At 33.5% G+C, this 21831-nt stretch overlaps 1 protein-coding gene across 3 annotated transcripts in view; it reads right to left on the minus strand.

Moving 5' to 3' along the window:
* Positions 1-21831, minus strand: part of NEGR1 (neuronal growth regulator 1) — a 922397-nt gene that overhangs the window by 356687 nt on the left and 543879 nt on the right. For all 3 annotated transcript variants that reach the window (XM_036890276.2, XM_057500326.1, XM_057500327.1), the window contains exon 3: positions 16103-16228. In XM_036890276.2, coding sequence (XP_036746171.2) covers positions 16103-16228 — 126 coding nt within the window. The remainder of the gene's footprint in view (positions 1-16102; positions 16229-21831) is intronic.

Below are 21831 nucleotides of genomic sequence, written 5' to 3' on the forward strand. Positions count from 1 at the left end.
GAAGACATCCTAGCGAGGATAAATTTGCATACTGAAGCCAAGTAAAGGTTGAGATCCAATTCAATTACTAAACTCTCTATGTCAGAATTTTAACTCCACCTTAACTCTTTCAAGTTATAGTATTAGATCCTACATAGACTTAATATATCACAGAAGCAACACTTGAGTGATTGAGTACAAATTTAAGGATCTAACAAATTCAATCATATCATATAAAAAAGTTTCCTTTTTGGCTTATAGGCTCATATTGTATTTGAATATTTCTCTTAGAGTGAGCTAGTATATTTATTACTGTACAAATCAGATTCAACAAGTGTGTAGTTAGAAGCATTTTTTTCTCTATCTGGAAACTATGCCAAATTGCTTTCTTCCTGCTTTAAGTCCATGGATCCAACATATGCTCTGTAACATTTCAGAATGTTGATAAGAGTAGTTGGCAATATGTGATGGCTGCAGAGCAAGAGAACACCTGGGAAGAGAAAGGCTGACTTTTTCGAAGACTAAACCTCCTGTTACAGACCATACGGAAAGGAAAAGGATGGTGATTCTTTGAACAATAAACTGCCAGGTGACATTTCCAGGCTGGTGCTAGTAAGGGCAGCAGACTCCTGGGGTGATGAATCGGGCATTAAACACACACAATTTTAGGGCAAAGCAGTGAAACAGAACTAAGAGATGGAACATGTTATCAAAAAGGAGAATCAAAGCTTTCCTGAAAGAGCTGGAACTGAAGAACTTTGTGTCCCTTGCAAGTGACAAGAATGTTCCAGAGATAGAGCTGAGGAAAGGGAGCTTGTGAGAAGCACACAATACACTCCTTAGAGTTTCCAGTTCCTTAGGCAGTCTCTATTGGTCAAACAGAAGCCTCTACACCATGAATTTAAGAAGGAAACATGAAAGGAACGAAAGATCACTTTTAGAGTTGCTTCAACTTCTGTTTTGTTTTATGATCAATTGGAGTTTAAATGTTCTATAATTACTATTGCTTATGGACCTTTCAACAAACATTTTTGTGAAATAAAAAGAAAAGTCCTCCTTTAAGTTGGTTGAGGCAGAATAGATGAACAAAAGTAGCCAAGTATTGATAATTGTTGGAAACAGATGGTAGGTGCATTAGGTTTGTTATGTTACGCTCTTTCTCTTTAAAAAAGCATCCCTTCTTTGAACCTTACACAAAAGTCCAACAAACATCTCATTTCTCTTGTCCCCATCACTACAAAATTTCTTGAAATAGACAAGCTTTCTCCACTTATTTGCCATCCCCCATCTCATTCCTTATTTAACCCACCCAGTCTGGCTCCAATTCCCAGTGTTACAGAACAGTTTTTATCAGTCAAAAAAGATCTCTATATTATAAACACAAGAGACACTTCTTTGTATGTATCTTATTCTACCTGTTAATATATTTCAATTCATTAGATTTCTAATTATTAAGACAATCTCCTCTCTGAACTTTACTCTCACAGGTTTTCATCTGTCACACCAGCAACTCTTTCCAAGTTTCTTCAGCTCTTTTCTCTTTCAAATTCTCCAACATTGGCCATGGACCCTCCTCAGTCTCTCTACTTTGCTTCCATACAGACTTACACTCATGACTCCAAGTCTCATTGCTTGTCCTGGACTCTTTATTGAGATTGAACCTCATATCAAATTATTCACTGGCATTTCCATTTGGATGTTTAATATGCCTTATGACTTAACATGGCCAAAACAGAAGTCTTGATTTTTCTCAAAAATATATTTCTCTCTTGATTTGCCTCATCTTACTTAACATGCCCATTCTCCAAGTTAATGAACCCAGAGAAGTAGAAGGCATTTCCCATCTCTCATCTTAGTCTTTTGGTTTTATAATGTGGCATTCACCCACTTCCCATCATCTGCATTACCATCAGCATTGTTAAAGTCAATATCATTTCTCACCTCAACTATTACAGTGGTTTCCTAAATGGTCTCCCTGCTTTTACTTCAGGCCTCCTGCAATTATTCTCTATAAAGCCCCTAAAATATCTGTGCATTAAAATAAAATCATGTCACTTCTGTGTTCAGAACTTCCCACAACTCCCTTTTGCGTTTTGGAAAAAAAAAAACAACTATTCTCCTCTCTGTGGCCTACAATCCCTGGTTGATATGATCACCTACAGCTAATCTCTCTAACTTCACCTTAAGCCACTCTCTTCCCCTTTTCTCAGCTTGTTACAAGACGAATGACTTCAGTTTTAGAACACACCAACTTCTTTCTTGCCTTCGGTTATTCACAGATGCTATTCTCTCAACTTACACTGCACAGCAGTATTTCACACAGTGGCCTCCCTTTCTTCGACTTCTAGGTTTATTTTAAAAGATAACTTCTCCAAGATGCCTTTTTGTTCTATTCTAGTCTTTAGTTAATATGCACTTGTTTCTCTCTTCACCTCTGTCTCTTCCAACAAGATCATAAACTCTTTGAAGGTAGTAGCTATATAGTTTCCTCTTATGTCTGTATATAGATAATTAGCAAATTTTCTGACATGTAAGTATTCCACAGATGATTTTTGAGGAAAATAGATATAAAATAAATATTAAGAGTATGACCATTATATAATAGAGATTTTTCACTTAAGAAACATATTTTTGCAAAACATGTAAACCAGATTGAACACTTTAAATCTTGAATTTATTTGCACTATAATGAAATTAAGATTCTCTCTACTTTTTAGTGATCATTCTAGACAGCCCAATCTAGTGGAAATAGTCAGGACCTGGCTAGAAAGAGCTATTGTTTTTCTCATTTGTTGCCTGCTGATCAGTTTTCAGTCAGCTATTATCTTTCTTTACTTATGTCTGAAAAATTTAAAAATTCCCTCTAAGACTTTATTTGAAAAGTAAATATTCTTTTACACCTATCACATTTTAATAAACCAATATGCAGTTTAACTGTATAGTTTAGGTTTATACAGCACAGGAATAGCAATGCTTACACGACTTCCCCCAAATCAATTAAATGCCTCCCAAAAAACCATCAGTCCTCTACTGAGTCAAATACAGGGTTGAGAAGCCTTTTTATCTTTACAGATGTCTGTTCAAAATCCATAATTATTCCTTGTCATGTCACAAAAGGAAAATGAAATATACTTCCATGAAATACCTGGTTGCAATCAACCCCACTGAGAGTCTTGCTCTGAGAGTTCTCTCCTCCTCAGCTGGTTCTTTTGTCCTGTAATTGAATTGAATTTGCTCCTCACCCCATTCCTTCCAGACAGCTTCTCATTTGAGGGCTCTGAAGATGTATTACACTAATATATCCCCAGAATGACAATGCTATGATGATACATGGGTGCAATACATCTTCAGAGCTACAGCACTGTCCAGAAACAATACAGCTTGTACTGGATTAAATTCAAACCTAATGCAAAAGGAAACATTAAAAAAAAAAATCAGCTAACAAGGAAGATAGAAAAAAAAATCTTAATAAAAAAGCAATTTTAATGAATTCCATTATATTGTATACTTTGAAGATAAGTTGCCAAGGCTTTAGTATGGCTTATTACCAATTTGCGAATTTGTACAAGAATATACTCCATTAATTTCTGAAGATTACAGTGAAATATTACCTTAGTTAGAAAAAACATGCACAAGAGGACTAGTGTTTTAACTCTCAATCTCTCAGGCAAAGTTTACACACAAAGTTTACACTCAATAAATGTGTTTTGCCTCTTCTGTCAGTCTGGCAAAATTAGTCTCTCAACATTTCATGAGACATTTTCAATATACATTATGTTAGGGGACATTTCATAAATGTTGAACCTTCCCTTAGGACAAAAATCCCTTTGTAACATTTTCAAAGAGGGTGAAAGTACTGTCTTTGGATAGAAAATATTCCATAAAATGTTTGGAAACTTGGACAGGCTGGTATTGGGTTGCACAGCAAACTAGGATTAGGGAATTTACAGATAATAATAACAATAACAAACAACAAAACAGGGCACCATTATTCCCGGTCTCCTCGTCTCCTACTCACAGTATCTCTTATAGTCTTTACCTTGGCTTTAACCATATAGAAGTCTCAGTAAGACTTGCTCCACTAATGGAAAGGTGACCTCTTAGGAATTTATAGCTGTGCAAAAGACTCTTTTCTTTTGTTCTTTATTTTTATAGATTGTTTTTTCTACAGCACAGAATGAAACAAGAAAACAAATGTATCCTGCCAACACATTGTGTTTCTTGCCCTTCCTTCTTATCACCCACCCATCCTTAACAGAATATGAATAAACAATTCAAACTTTTGTTTCTAAAATTCACTGTTAGTTGTTCAGTTGACAATCCCCTTTCTACTTTCTATGGAGAAGTAGCTAAATACAAAATAAGGCCCCACTAGTTTAGAAATGTAATCATCACATTGCATTTACCTGATTTTTATTATATAAGAACAAGATATTTATTTATTATTGTCATTTTTTATTGTCCTCAAGCAATTTTTATCTAAAGATTAGCTGTAAAAAAATGATAATAGGTAGGAATTTGGACTTCTTGATTTTGCCTTAGTATTCTTTTAAACTCTCTGTGTGATATCTCTCTTAGATAACATTCCTGTGATAGTATTATTACTACTATGCTATCTTCCATTTTGCATATGAAAAAACTGAGGCACAGAGAGCTTAAGAAATTTGCCCAGGTTAACACATGCAATGAGTGGCAGAATAGGGATTTAAAACCAAGTAGTCCAATACCAACCATGTCCTTCTGAGTACAATGCTATATTGATTTCTTTAATAGGAGTTTGATAATTATAAAAATGTTATTAGCTTTTCCTATAACCTTTTTGGGGAATGGTTTATTCACAAAGGTTATAAAGGAAACTAATTATTAGTTAGGTTAATTTTTAAAACATTAATCACTTAATATACATTTATTAATCATATGAAGAATTTATATGCTATATTCTAAAATATTGTGTCATTTAACAGATATTACTGAGTAGCTACTATGTAGATATATTTGCCTGAATCATGGATCTTAAAGAGACAGTTCATAAAAAAATGAAAGGAATAAAAAGTGTTTATCATAGTTTTACAGATCTATAATCCAAGATTACTAAAATCATACTAATTTTCCACTAGTGATGATAATTCCTATCTATGATCAGGTTAATAAAGAAAAATATAATTTTAAAGCAAGCTACATTATAATTAAAATTCAATAGCAATATATTTATTTTGAGTGAAGAAAAATAGACATAGTGCTCTTTTATATTAGAGGTCATAACTCCTCTAATAATAATTTACCACAAACCAACTGCATGCTCATGCTTACTTACAATTATTAAGGGCACTTTAGGTCTTGATTTGTAAAAAGACATAATTAACATATTTTCTTTTTCTTAGTTATATATATTTTAGTAATAATCCAGGAACAGCACTTAAATTTCAGATGACCTTGTTTGTGTACAAATGCAGCTTTAATAAAGACATGAGCTTACATTTATGAGGAAGTAAAACCAAATGGTATTTTCATTGACTGCTGAAGTACAAATGATTTGTACCACCTAGATTCAAATGAATATCATACTCTTTTCCTCATGAATACAGTATATGAAGTTATAATACTTCATATGCAGCCAGTTAATATATGTTAGTCTGTGTTATAATAGTGCCTGGGACATACTAAGTGCTCGAAAAATAATACTTAATATTAAGTTTTGGTTGGACTCATTCTACACATTCACTGCACCTACTGGTGCTCTTTCTGGATCTTTATATGATCTGTTTCAATATTTTGAATGGAATGTTTACCTATGGAGCCCCACCTCAGAATGAATTAGCATGAAACTTACAACCAAAGTAAAAGCTGCCTTTTCTGAGATTGTAATTTTTAAACAAGTCGCTAACTTGTTTAAACATAACCATTTATGTAATAACTTTCCCCAATATGTGTAATGTGACATTGAAATCACTCTGGATGAAGATACTAGAAAAATCTAATTCTTAAAGTATAAACAGCCTAATGTCAACCATTATTCCCAAATTCAATCCTCCAAGGGGAGACTTAATCTAGAGTGTTATTTATTTTTTCTAACACTCCAGCTCTTTCAGAAAATCAAGTTGCAGAAGGAAAAAATATATCTTTTATGAAATGCTTTGAAATGCTTGGTGGTTTCCTGTTTTTATGGGTAAATACTTTGAGAATAGTGTATTATTTTTTATATCAGGCCCATTGTTTAGCCTTATGTGTGTCTTAAAATACTGAAATAGCCCTTGCTTTCTATTTTCAAATAGCACACATTAACAGTTATGAATGAAGATAATTCTGCATAGCCCACCACTACTGGATTGAAGAAGAGGGGACTCGAAACAGACAAATAAAAATTAAAATTTTAAAGAAAACTCTCTGAAGAAAGAGGCAATTTTAACTGCATATATAAATTACTGGTGTGCAATGTTATGGGAAAATTTTAACTTGCCCTCACTACGGAGATTCAATTATTACATAATTGTTCTTTATATAAAGCCATTATGGAAATTCACAAAAGCTCCACATAGAGTACAATTCTACAATGGAACTGGAACCATAGCTTGTAATCTGAAGATCTGGTATTGTTGAAATGTCATCAGCCTAAATTGCTGCTTTTACTGAATTTTTTTCTTTCTTATTTTAAAGAGCAAAGTGCAGTGTCAGGATTGTAAACCTGAAGAAAGAGTCTTAAAGAATTACTGTGTTTGGGCGAAAGGCTGCCAGCTTGCAAGGAGCACACATAGCCTCCTCATCATATCACCCTTGGTGTTGGCCCAGCACTCAAGCATTTCAAAGACTTTCTTTCACAAAAGGGGAATGACAATGGAATCAAGAGCAGCAAGGGAGAGTAACACTTTCTAGTTTGTACTTGCGATAACTTGAACTATTTTCAGAATTCTTTTAAACAATAGATTTCAACAGTATATACAGATTTTAAATAATAATTTTCATTTTTTGCAGTCTTCTATTTTTTCTGATAATTAGATAAAACATTCTCTGTTTTAATATTGCATTTAATTCTCTTTAAAGGTTATAGGAGTTTAAATGTGCTAAACCTGTATGCCTTACAACTGGAAAATAAAATTTAAAACCCAAACTTCTTTTAAAATACCTAATATCTAAAATCAGCCAACTTGTTCTTAAAGGACCAGATAGTAAACAATTTAGGTTTTGTGGGCCATATTGGTTTCTTTTGCAACTACTCAAGTCTACCTTTGTAATATGAAAGTAGCCACAGGCTATATTTAAAGAGTTGTGAGTGTGGCTTTAAATTCATTTACAAAAATAGACAGTAGACCAGTTTGGCCCATAGGACCTAGGTTATCAACCCATGGTCTAATGAATACTTGACTTTGTCTAATTTATTTATCCTGAAATGGCTTTCATTTAACAATTCCAGAGTCTTAAAAGCTCTTAGTTTGGAAGTGTCTGTTGTATTCTTGATTGGGGGTTTATGTTATTTAAATTATAGTTTGAGTAAACCCACAGCAATACTTACAGAAAGCACAGGAAACACTGCTTTTTGTTTTCCAAAGTTTCTTTAATCTACATGGTTTCTAAATATTGCCTATGGCCACTTTAAGGATACTTGAATGTTAAATAATGACTGATATACTTTATTAAACTCTGTATTCTATCTTAAGCACAACCATCATTTAAGAATGAAGGCAAAATCAAGATATTTTAGATAAAGACACTAAGAGAATTTGTCATTAGTGGACCTACCATAAAATAATGGCTAAACAAATATTCTAAATAGGAATGAAATAATAGAATAATATAAAAATGAAAGAAGGAACCTTAGAACATCAAGAGGGAAGGAAAAACAATGGTAAAAGTCATAAAAAAAGATACATATAAATATTTTCCTTGAGTTTTCAAATATACTTTTGACAGTTGAAACAAAGCCTAAACCACTGTCTGATGTAGTTCTCATGATGTTGAGAAAATATTTAGGATAAGTATATTAGAAAAGATTTAAGATAAGTATATTATAAAAGTGAGAGAGTAAAGGGAAGTAAGGTTTCTATACATCCCTGGACCTAGTAAAGTATGAATAGCCTTAGACTGCAATAATTTTCATATGTATGATGTAATACATATACTAAAAAAATATCTAAGCAAAGAGACATATTTGAAAACACTATAGATAAAGTTGAATTCTAAAAAAAATGCTAAGGCAACCCACAGAAAGGTAGGAAAAAGAAAACAGAGAGACCAAACAAAATAGAGGAAACAAATAGAAAACAACAAAACAAAAGATATCAGACATAGCCTTAACAAATCAATAATTAAACTAAATGTAAATGGTCTAAATAAACCAACCAAACTACAGAGACTGCCACAGTGAATTAAAGAAACAGGATTCATCTATACACTTCCTACAAAAGACTCAGTTAAAATGTAACATATGTAGGTTAAAAGTAAAAGTTTGGAAAAAGAAACAAGATTATTCATAGCAGCTTTGTTATAGCCAAAAAATGGAAAAGCCAAAATGTTCCATAAGTTTATGGTTAAACAGATTCATATCACCAGATATTATTCAGCAATAAAAAGGAACAAACTTGATACACTGTGCAACTCAGATAAATCTCAAGAGTGTATGCCAAGTGAAAAGGCCAATTTCAAAAGGTCACACACTGTATGATTCCACTTACATAAAACACTATAAATGACAGAAGTATAAAGATGTAAAATAGATTAGTGGTTGTCAGGTGTTAGGGATGGTGGAGGGGGAAGGAGTGAATGTGACTATAAAAAGATAGCAAGAGGTAAATCTTTGTGCTGAAGGAATAGCTCTGTATCTTGATTGTGGTGGTGGTTTTATGAATAAACTAATGTAATAAAATGATGTAGAACAATATGTACACATTGCACTAATGTCCAGTTCCTAGTTTTGATGTCATACTACAGTTATATATGATGTAACCAATGGGAAAGACTGGGTAAAGGAAAATAGAAGTTCTCTGCACCTACTTTGCAACTTCCTTTGGGCCATTATTTATTTCTAAGTAAAAAATGAAAAAAAAATATTCATATACATTTGTGGCAATGTATTTAAACATGCTGAGTGTCATGTTTATCTGCACAATGATGATAATGATACCCACCTCACAGTTTAGTTTTGAGGCTTAAATGAGACAAAAATGTGGAAATACTTCCCATTTTACCTAGAGTATAGAAAGTAATGGATAAATGTTAGTTGCACCATAATAGCTAAAATTGGTTTGGTACAAACTTTTCTTTTTGTTAATGGAGTTGAGGCTCTGACCCAATTCCAATTTAAAGGGTATTTTCCCACATTTTGAATTATATGACACCAGCTGGATGTCCCACAATTCAACTCAATTCTGACATTATACAGAGATTGCATCCAATTCTACCAGCCAAGGGCTCAGGCCCACCAGACTGCCATGTCCTCCATTTCAGACACTGCTAGCAAGCCTTGGCTGTCACCTGGGCTGCTAATCAACCAGCTGTAGATTGGTGGTTCCAATAACCCCCTCCTTGGGTTTGATTACTTTGTTAGAGCAGCTAACAGAACTCAGAGAAACATTTTATTTACTCAATTATCAGTTTATAAAAGGATATAACTCAGGCACGGCCAAATGGAAGAGATTCATAGGGCAAAGTATGGGGAAAGAATGAAGACCTTGTGCCCTCACAAAGTATGCCATTTTTCTGAATCTCCACATTCTCACCAACCCAGCCCTCTAAGCTGCATCCTTTTGGGTTTTTATGAAGATTTCATTATGTAAGCTTGACTGATGAAATAAATTATTATTGACGATTGATTCAACCACTAGCCCTTCTACTCTCCCCAGTGGTCAGGGGGGTGGGGCTGAATATTCCAGCCCTCTAATCACATGGCTGGTTCTCCTGGCAACCTGCCTCCATCCTGAGGTGTGGTCCAAAATTACTTCATTAACATAACAAAAGACACCTTCAATGCTCTCACTTAAGAAATTTCATGGGTTTGAAAGCCTCTGTGACAGAAATGGGATAAACACCAAATTTATATTTCTTATTATAAATCACAATGTCACAGAGTTGCATCCATAGTGAAGCTATAAGGAACATAAAAGGCTGTTTATATTTAGGAGTATATGTGTGTTAATATTAGGGGACTAGGGGTCATGGGGAAATACCAGAAAGGAAATATTTGCTTGTGCTGCTACCATACTATCACCTCAAATGATAATTTCTAGTTCCAAGAAGTCATGATAAGCAAAGACAGAGAGCAGCATCCATTAACTGCAATGTTTATGGAGCCCCTACTCTGCGCCAGACACTGTGCTAAGCCAAGGGGTACAAAAGTGAACAGACTCTGTTTCTGTACAGAAGGAATTCCCTCTCCCATGAGATCAGAGACAAAGAGAGCCAGTGACTACACTTCAGAGAATCAGCTCCATACAAGTTGTGGCCCAAGGTACTACGCAACTATGGACTAAGCAGCTCATTTTTCCTGGGATGTTTAGAAAGAGTTTCATAAAATGTTGAAAGATGAGCAGGAGTTTGTCATTTGTATAAAGGGATGAAAATATTCCCTAATAAATGTAGAGAAACCAAATTTCCACCTTGGCTAGATGCATAGTTTTGCCTCCATATTAAAGTTCCTCACTTTGTATTTGCTCTTTAATCCTAAACCAGTTAGGTTTCTGATCCATCGTGTTACTGAATTGCCACGATGATTACCATGTGATCACTTAAACCAGAAGTCACTGTTTGGGTTTTATCTTATTTGACTTGATTGATATTCACTGCTCACTAACTACTCCAAGAAGTTTTTCCTTTTTTGGTTTCTCAAGATCATGGCTTTCTGGTTCTATTTTTACCTCTCTGATCACTTGTTTGATGGTCTCCTTTATAAATGTTCAATAACTGTTGATTAAACAAAAGTGATTAGTCAAAGGGTTGATTTCAGAGAAGAGCAACTTGGGCCTGTTTAAATGTGGACAGGATGGAGTCAATAGGGGGAGGAGGCTAAAAATGTAGGGAGAAAGGGAACATAAATGAACAGTGATTATCTTGCCTTAGGCAATAGTAAATGCTTATGGATAATTAGGGAGTAAATATCCTGTCAAAAAGCACTAAATACGGAAATTAGATGAAAAAAAAAAGAGTTTGAGATATAAAGCTCAGGGTTTGTTCTCATATTTTAGCTTCAGAGTAAAAATATACCTTTGTCAGCTAATAAACACCAGCAGAGTAGAGTGAGGACATCTCTGGAGATTACAGATATCACAGAATAGGAATGAACTAAGAAACAGAGATTAAGATAAACAGCAATTAATAAAAAATAGAAATTTGATAGAGGCTTTTAAAATGCCTCCGTATTGTTATCTGTAAACTTTTATTTTAAAATTTATCTTTTCACTTTTCCTATTTTTTATCTGACTGGATCTAGAGTTACTGATACAATGATATGTGATTAAGAATTTATTTTGTCTTTGTATTCAAAATTGGATGCCTTATGTAAACTTGTCAATGTTCTCTAGAAGTTTTAAGTGAGTTTTAGCTTCATACACCCAAACTGGAGAGCACCTATATGAATTGTATTTAAAACCTATAAATAAGCCCCTCAACTTCAGAAACAGGTTAAAAAGTCACACACATTTCAATGGTAAATTAGTAGGTAATATTAAGGAATATTTACTATAAATCATGGACTCTGTTCAATGCTTTATCATATTCCATTTAATCCTCCCAACAATTCTGTGAATTGCACACAATTGGTATCATTATTTTTTAATCTGTAGTTTAAAGGAGTTAACAGTTGTGCTTAAGATCTTACAGTTTGTAAGAGGAGAAGCTGGGCCTCAAACCCAATTCTATCTGACATAAAAATTCATGATCTTAACCACTGTGCTTGACTGATACCTAAGAAATTACTGGTAGGAAAGAAGGGAATCATGAACCTTATATTAGGACTTTTGAGAAAACCTTGAAAATTTTCTAAGTAAATAAGGAACTAGTCACGGATTAAAGCAGTAGGATCTGTTGTAAATAAAGTTGTATGAACCTACCTAAATTCTCTAATGATAAAACAATGATCTCCATACATTTTTCTTGATATAAACATTTTTACCATTAGTTCTATATGCACCTTTTGTATACATACCAGGTTCCAAGCCCTGTTCGAGGCTTCTTGTTAGATAAAGCCAAACAAAATATGGTCTATCCCTTGCATTAAAGTTATTTAAGTTCTTGTGGTTTATCATGGCATAGGAAGTAGCCTAGAACTTTGAGTTTCTTATATTTTTACTATAAGGCAGATCAACAGAGTTACATATTTTAAACCAATATTCAATGGTCCTAAGCCCAAATATACCATATCCAATCTTTTGAAGTAAACTGAAAAGGTTGATTTCAGAGCCAGAGCGGGAAAGACAGCAAGATGAACCTGGCATTTGTGTCATGCCAGAAAGTATGAAAATGCTAAAAAAAAAAAATGATGGGGACACATCACAAGAACAGAGGAGTCAGAATGAAGTGACCTTCATTGGCCACATCAGGGACAATTTGAGCATCTAAATAACTAAAGGCAGTAATGAATTATAAACAATTTTAAGAAATTGGGACCCCATTAGTCTCCACCATAATAAACAGATGAATAACAAACAAACAAGTAACAAGTAGAGGAAAGTGAGGTTCATGTTGATAGTAGAAGACCAAGGTCTAACTAGTAAAAGTAGTAGTATTGCTGAGGCTAGAAAAAAATCATTTTGTAATCATCAGAGTAAAACTGGCTCCACAAAACAATCTCTGATAATGGTAAATCTAAGGGGAAGGTTGACACATCTCTGACATTTGCATGTTACTTGTTAAAATATCTCCTATTGCTTATTAGTAGCAGGGCGAAGGGAAAAAAGAACCAATACAATGCAGAACTCAGACAATACCTTGACTAGGTAATTAAAATTAACATCACAACTGAGGGACAGATGGATGTCCTGGGCCTCCAGGTTCCCTCATTCCCTAAGAAGGCCACTGTTTCATGTATTTAGTCCCAGATGCGCAACTATAGTCTAATCATGAAGAAGCATGAGTCAAACCCAAAGTGAGAAATGCTATATTTTTTAAAAAAGGAAGACATGCATTAAAATGTCAATGTTAAAAAAAAATGTTAATGCCCAGTAATGGCAAAGAATGACTAAGGAATTAGTTTCCAGACTGAAGAGAATTAAAATGATATGACAACCAAATACAATACTTGGATTCTGTACTAGGAGGGAAAGAATTCTAGAAAATACATTGTTTGATCAGTTAACAAAATGGGAATATGGATAGTAATGGGATAAAAGAATGGTACCAATGTTAAATGTACAAGAGTTGAAAATTGCAATGTCCTTAATCTTCATAAATGCACACTGAAATAACTAGGGAGAAAAGGGCATGATGTATACAAGTTTCTCAAATGATTCAGTGAAAAAATACATGTATTTCTATGTACTCTACACACAGCAAATGTTGAAACAAATGGGAAAAATGACGGATGAAACTGAGTCAAGGATATACGGTGCATTTAGTATTATTTCTTTAACTTTAAAATATAAATTTGAAAGTAATTACCTAGATATAGGATAGAAAATATAAAAAGAAAAGCAAAATTAGTGAACTCTCAGGAAGTTCATATATTCAGAAACTTCTCAGGAAAGGTTTTTGGGGCTGGTGGACTCAGTTGTTTGAACGAACAAATGGAATGGCAACTCCGACTGGTTCAGGCGATGTTTGGTATGTGGCTGAACCCACAACCTATTTTTTTTTTGTAGATTAGGGAGAAGCTCTTTGGAGCTATCATTTTGTGACAAGACATTTTTAATTAATATTTAAAACTAGAATAGATCAATAAGTAAGCAAAAATTCTTAAAGGTACTGGTAAAAAAATAAAATAAAACAAAGAAACCTAAACAAATCACACAAAAGCTAGCCATTGCTTCTAATATTGACAAGGGGTATATCTATATTAGTTTTTACCACTACACATTGTTCTCATGGTTACCACTGTTTCGAGACACATTTTCTTTTGTGATATAGCAAAAGAAAAGAGGAGAATATGGAAAATATTGATATGATATTTCTTTGGTAAAATATAGGCATCAATGAAGTTTATAGTTTTGCTTTCAAATATAAATATATAAGTTGAAGAAAGCTAATAGAATTATCAGTCATGTTAATTGAAGTAGAAACTCCACAGTTGCTGTACATTTAAATATAGATCATTAACAAATTGTAATTTGAAATTATTGGAAGCATTTATAAAAATACTATGTCTAGCTATTCATTGGCGAATAGTGAATATTTATGCTAATTTTACTCATTTACTCTGTATGGCAGGATCAGAAAAACAAATCTATTGCAGAGTTTAATTTATAAACACAATCTGTCTTCTTTCAGTTATATGATGTTATCCATTCTCTTTATTTTAAAAACCACTAACCGACATTCATGCTATTTAATTAAACTAAAATGTATCCAAGCATTTAAAAAAGAAGAATATGAATAATAACAAGCACTGCAAAGCAGGAGAGTTAAGTATAAAATATTACTCTTAAATTATATGAAGATGGAGATTACATGCTTCGATCTTGTAAAAATCATATTGTCACATCAGATTTAAAGCCTGGAAAGATGATTGAGAATTAACCATAAATCTGCATATCACTTTACATACTTTACATATTTTAAAGCACATTTATGCCTTTTTTTTTTTGAGTCTCACAATAGCCAATAATGCTTATCCTTCAGTTTTTGGAAAGAAGGAAACTAGCTGAGGGTAACTGAGGCTAATAAATTTGCACTAGGATTGGCTGAACTGTTGAATAAGGATGCTGAGGTATGAGCATGTGCATCCTAACTGCTGGTCTGGCTTTATGTCACTTACACCCCACAGAGCAGCTTGCTCCTAATTCAGTGCTCACATACCAGTTTTATGACTTGTAGCCACTCTAAGGAGTAAAGTGTTGGCAGTCAAGAGAGAACACTATACTTCAGTAGTATTATAAGGGTCATAATGTATATTATGTATATACATATACATAAGTGTATAATGCTATTATATTGATTTTTTTTTCATATTAATGATAATACTAAGGATACAATATGAGTACATCTCATTAGACCTACTGCGTAACTGAAGAAATGGAAAGACACTTATAGATAAGTGATATTAAAGCAAGCATTAGTGGATAAAATACATGTTCCAACTGCACTCTGTCTACGCCTACATAAAACGTGCATTTCTTACTTCTTACTGGCAGTTTCATCACACTAGCCTTGTTGGAGCTATTTTCACCAAAATTATAAAACAAGTCAAATCAAATCAAATTTAATTTATATGAAATGTGGTGGGATCCTATTCACTGAAAGTACCACTCTTAATTCCCTGGTGCCCTGAAAGCTATATAGTTCAAATATTTGAATTTTACACAAATTGATGATTCTATTTGTGTGGTGTGCCGTTTTGATGATGATTACCCTGCACTTCCTAAAGCTTCCTTAATCTCTTTAGGAAGATGTGCACCATAGCAGAAGCAGCTAAACATTTTATATCCCTTAATTTCACCTAGCTGTGTGATCTTGTACAAATTACTTAAACTCTTGGGTTTTTAGATCCCTCATCAGTTAAAATTTAATTCTAACTGCCAAATCCTTGATTCTGAACTGCATTTTGAAATTAGACCTAGCAACCTCATAATTTGTATGATTTCTTTCTCCCTTGATTACCTTAGCAGTTCATGCTGGCCTATTAACATGTGAATGCCGATTGAATAAAAGCCTTACACATTTAAATGAAGATATTTCTCTTGTGGTATTTCCATTTGATTTGATTCCTTTTGTCTATTGACTTGTGATTACCCAGTATACAGAAATGAAAATAACCTTGACTAAGAGTTGAGAGATGTAGGTTCTATTCTGGGCTCTGACGGAAAATGTTCACTTAACTTCTGTGAACTACAGTGCCTTTAGGTATAAAGGATAAGTACAAAAATACATTTCCTGCTTACCTCATGAAAATGATGTTAAAAAAAAAAGTTGATTCTGAAGTTCTGAACAAGTGAGGAGGTTACAAGAAAATATTGAACAGCACAGGCCATGTATATTTCTGCTTTACCTGATGGGGAGATGTGCCGCCAAGAAATGGAAGGCTCTGGTTTCCCAGTGGCCAGGCAAGTAAGGGTGACATTGGTTCCTTCATTGATGGTCATGTCACTTGAGATGTCATATATCTTCGGAGGAACTGAAATGGTAAAACATGCAATGGTCAGAAAAAAAAAAATAGAATTCTGTTGAACTATATATGGTCAACTCCATGATATTAGGCAATAAAGCTGTGGTGGTGAAATGTAGTTAATGGCCTATTGTCATTATTCACAAGATAGATTTTTCTAGATCCTCATTACTCTTCTAGAGTTTTTTGTTGGTGGGTGGTGGGTTGTATTTTTCTCTAATTTTTAGATATTGAATATTTCAGGATAAATGGAATATGTAATAACAATTTTGATTATCATTTAAATTAAAATTTTATTGTGAATACTTCTATTAAGTTAACTAGAATATAGTCAATCTGTCTATTTCATATATTTATCTTCACTACAATGATGTTTTTCTTGTAGAAATGATTAAATAAAGATGGAAATCTGAAAGAAACTTAAAATAGTAGAACACTTATGCCTACATGCTTATTTAAGAACTGAGTGAGGTCAAACGTGCACAGGATTGGAAGGTAAGATTTCAGTGTCACATTTTTCAGGGTGCTTAATTTAATTTCAGTACTGTCCTTTTCCCATGTCTTAATATTGCTGTGAAAACTTGATCATGTTGGTAATGTATATGACTGGCTTGTACTATAAGTTCTGATTTACTATATTAAAGAATTTTTTAAATTTGAATTCTTCTTAGGGTTTCTTTACACAAGAGATATGTTTTCAGTTATTTAAAAAAAGAAACAGTAACTAAAATCTATCACAAAGATGAATAAAATTGCCCACACTTTGAATATCTTTAATTTTTTAATGGAACCAAAACTCTGTTGGAAGGGAATCTAGAATGATTTTATTACAAATATGAAGTATTTGATTATATGTAACTGTTACTATGACTGAGAAAAAGGCTTATTCCTAAGTGACATACCATTGTAAATGTTTCTAAATGACATACTTTAATTGGCATTTCAAACATATTATCATTAAACTCTTCAGTGAACTCTTTTCAGGCAAATACTAAAAAATAAAAATCATTCCAAACAGAAGGCTCTTTAGCTTAACTAAAAGCGAACAGAAATAAAGACATTTACATATCCAGGCAGGAAAGTAGAAAAAATATGTATGACTTACTGGTGAATAGAAGATTTAAAACACATAAACTTACAACATTAAACAAAAATATCATTTGTATATGTGGATGGACATAGGCATAGGTTTGATATAGTAAACTATGAAATACATGTGTAATATGTACATATATATATATCACACACAAACACATACATATCAGTGCCTACTAATAAAAAAAGTTACATAGTACTTAAAATTAATTAAATCATAAATTTGAAAAAATAGTTATATAGTATTGTTATTGCAAGTATTGTTCATATAGAAGACAGTACACAGAGATCAGTGTAGTCTGGCTAATTTATTTATACATTTCAAAAATAAAATTGATTCAACGTTGAACAGAGGTTTGTATATTTAAGAAAAATGATGGAGTATCATAAGACCATGCATTCTGTCCTTTAAATTATATTGTCAATTCTTTCTGCTCTTAAAGCAGTTTAATTTTATCTTTACACATCTACTATATTTCAAGTGGTAAACATGAGTGGTGAACTGATATTATGCACAATACTTGACTGCACAGAGAAACAACAAGTCCCTTAGCAATAACCTTAGATTTGACATTTAACTTTGGGAAATTGTGTGGCGGGGGAAGATTGCTGAATTCCAGGTGTGACATGTCATCTCAGTGATTGCAATTACCTCCTGGGGCCTCATAATTCAGGATATGCCACAGGGAAGATACACCTGGAAAGAGGATGTTAGCAAGGAAAAATCCCTCTGGCAAGGCTCTTCTCCCCAGACTCATCACCTGTTGGTAGCAGATGCTGTGTGTAAAGAGGGCCAATGAAAAATCCTTCACATGCACTGCAGCTGGAAGAGGCAAAAATGGGTGTTGCTTTGCTGAATATTCAAAGCCGTTCATATTCGTTTCAAGACTTCAAGTTTTACTGAGTATTATGGAGGGAATAATTCTGGACTCACAGAAAAGCGAACATTCAAAGCATAGTTCTTGCCCTCAAGGAACTTAAAATTAAAAGAGGAAGATGGACAGGTAAGTAACTAAGAGAAATATTTTCCATGTTTTCCTTTCCTATTCTATTAGTAACATATGTCTAATAGGTATGTCTTCTAGGTTCAAACCAACAGATATTAATTTTATGTTGATTTCTTTTAAAGTGAATCATGTAGGATAGTTTGTGCATGAAAATATTCAGTGTGGTGCTATTTATAATAGAGAAAAACTATTAATAGCCTCGATGTAGGACAGCAGAAAATGGAGGTATTGTCAACTCTTCCTCTTGAATACGGTATGACACTGGGGAAGAGTTTGGGAGGAACCCAGGGGTCATCAGGCAAAGGGAAAATAGAAAAGGGCTGCTTCTACTCTGGTGGCAGGAACCGGGAAGAATGATAATATCTCAGATATCTTAAGTCCATCTGGGTCTGGTAGCTGTTCTTGGGTCACAAAAGTGCATAAATGATGCATACACACAAATGGGAAGGACTCTATTGAGCTTTCTGAATGACAAAGCAGCATGTCTTATGGTATATCCAATATTCTATGCACCTGCATAGGAAAAACAGAAAAATGAGGATGGTCAAAATAACTTCTATTCTAGACGTATATTCCTTTTAATATACTTTATTTCAAACTCCCTCAAACCTTTTTCATTTAGAAATTTAACTTAAAAATAATTTGTTTAAAAAGGAACAAATGTGTTCAATCAATTCAATAATTTTTAAGTCACTAAATATGGATTTTAGTAAATATTCTGGAATGCTGTGCACATTATTTAAGTATTTATGATGTAGGGCACAGTAATAAAGGATGAGTTATGCATCTAAATGTAAATGTGTTTAATTCACAAAAATAATTATAACATTATCTTCACTGTCATCATCATCGTGACACCATAAATAAAAACAACAAAGAGTATGAGTTCTAAATTTCATACTAAATCTCAGAATCTCTCTCCCCTAATGGGACCTTCATTGGATATATACAAGACTTTATAACTGTGTTCATAATTAATTGTTGTGTATCACCAGTTAGAAAGACTCAAGAAAAATGGAAGTTTTCTAAACAACAGAGGTTGGAAGTGGATTGAAAAGTTGTGTTGCAGTGGAACTTCTTTTTTAATTCCCATATAAAAAGGGATCACTCTTGGATGCTCAAATTAATAATCTGCTTTGCCTTTAATTGTTCACAAGTCTCAAATCCCTATTACCTAGTAACCTGTCTTTAACTCCTGTTCAGTTGATACGACGGTGATGGGATGATGCATATTTAGATGGATCTATGGATTTAGATTCACTAAGGTAATTTAAATTTCTTGTTGGTTTCGGTTTCACCAAAAAGTATTCAATCTGAAGTGCCCAACCTGCCTTCCCCCATTTGAGTCATCTATCACAGCATCCTCAGGAAGAGTATGGAGCAGTATCAGTAAGGAAAACTGTAGAATACGTATCTAAACTAAATAACCACTTGGGATTATTCTCCACCATTTGGATTATGATATGCAATTGAGTTTGTGAATGGCCTTATTTTTTAATGTGTACATGTTTTCTGTTCTATATAAATAAAATAAGCTTTTGGTTTGTTTAATGAGCAGCCGTCATGGATTTAACTTGACATCTATTCCAAGAATTCATCTTGTAGTCTAGAACATAACCATGAAAATTTTGAGAAGTCAATATTAGGGTGACTAATCTGCATATTGTAAGAAATATATGAGCACAGTATTTTATTACATTAAAAGTTCATGTAGATGATTTTCATAAATAATAGAGTTCACTCTTACAGTAAGTTGCATGAGATTCAACATTGGGTCACACATAATATTTAAAAGCCTTAGAAGATGTATATGATGGTCATCTTAACTATAAATACAAGGCATAGACTATTTGGATCTGGAAAGTTGCCTTGGCTCACTGGAATCAACTGAATGCCCCCATCAAGTTCTTGAGTTGTAAGAGCCCATGAAAGACCACATATATGCAAATCTAATTGGAGACCTTCTTTAGGCTGTCAGGGCTAAAATGTGGATGGAATATGTATTTAATGTGGCCGACAAATACTCACAGATTATTGAAAAAACATCAGTTCAGTATTTATCATAACCACAATATTCTGGGCACAAAAACCACCTGTTTCTTTAGATAGTGTATGAAAAATCACAGCAGTGTTTTATGGTCAAGTACACTCAGTATTTTCCCATTCATTCTCTGAAGTTTCAGGCTAATTACTAAAAACCTTTAAAGATTTTAATATATTTATTTGAATCAGTAGATCTCTTCTCCAAATATAACAAGAGGCCAAGTAAGAAATAAAAAAAAAAAAAGGATTATATCTTTTGGTGTCCTGCTGACTCACCTTTACCCCAGTGACTTCCTCTACCCCAAAAACTTACCACAAAGAAGAAACAGAAGTGTGAATTTCTGAGTGGATGTTAAAAGGTTAAAATTTCTTCTTAAGGCCTTGCGTCACTGATGACTTTGATCATCTTAAAGCAAGACAGATTTTTCTGAGTCTGTGTCTTGTTGAAACGACCATTTGTACCTACAACCGCACTGTCCCTTCTTACTCCTCTTCTTGTAGTTTCTGTGTTACAATATTTTTTACAATCTGTCATTGTCACTGGTATTTAATTGCATCACTTGTTTATTGCGTGTCTTCTCTTCATAGAACATAAGTAAAGGCTTTGCATAGGAAAGCCTTTTTGTTTGTTTGTTTACTTTATTCGACAGCCTATCACTAGCCCCTAGAAAAGGGCCTGACACATGTGGGATAGTCAATAAATATTTGTTTTATTGTTCTTTTATGTGCTGAGCTAATATTTCTTGGCCTTCATAATGAAGATTTCCCATAGAATATCATACAATTGCAATGGTGATAAAATATAAATTCTGAGAATATAGTAAAAATATAATTATAGTGCCAAGGGTTCTATGTGACTTTTTTCAAGGCTTCTCTGACTTTGGGGATTTAATATTCCTTTAACTCATTTAAAACCATGGCATTTCCCTATTGCATTGGCTATCATAGTTGTGCCATGAAAACCCAGAGAAATAATGTGACAATGATTATGTACATTAATTTTCAACAGAATGGGCTGTCACATTTTAGGTAGCATGTGTGAGTTGGTTAAATTTTTGTTTTTTGTTTTTTATTTTTTACTTAAGAAGCTATGAAAATTTAGAGTTAAAAGGATTTGACTCTAAGAGTATATACATATTATTTCTGCTTTGTTTTTTCTCCACAGACTTGGAGTCTGGGTTAGTTGGAATAAAAGATATCTCTGATGATTTTCCAAGCTGCTGGAGTCAGCAAGCTAGACAGAACTATAAATCTTGGGAGGACTGGCTCTTCTTTGCACTCCCGTACCTGATAATGGCTGGCAATATCAAAAGCACAGTCTTCCTTTTCCTAAGCTGGCACTTACTTCCCTTTTCAGTCTTGGCCAGCCCCCAAAACAGGAAAGCAGATCTACTCTCTACGTTACATAACAAACCTCCTGGAAAAGGTGCTGTTCTCAAACTGAGAGAATAAATTGTTTCATGATAT

This window comes from Manis pentadactyla, chromosome 4, assembly GCF_030020395.1.
Source record: "Manis pentadactyla isolate mManPen7 chromosome 4, mManPen7.hap1, whole genome shotgun sequence".
Classification (NCBI taxonomy): domain Eukaryota; kingdom Metazoa; phylum Chordata; class Mammalia; order Pholidota; family Manidae; genus Manis; species Manis pentadactyla.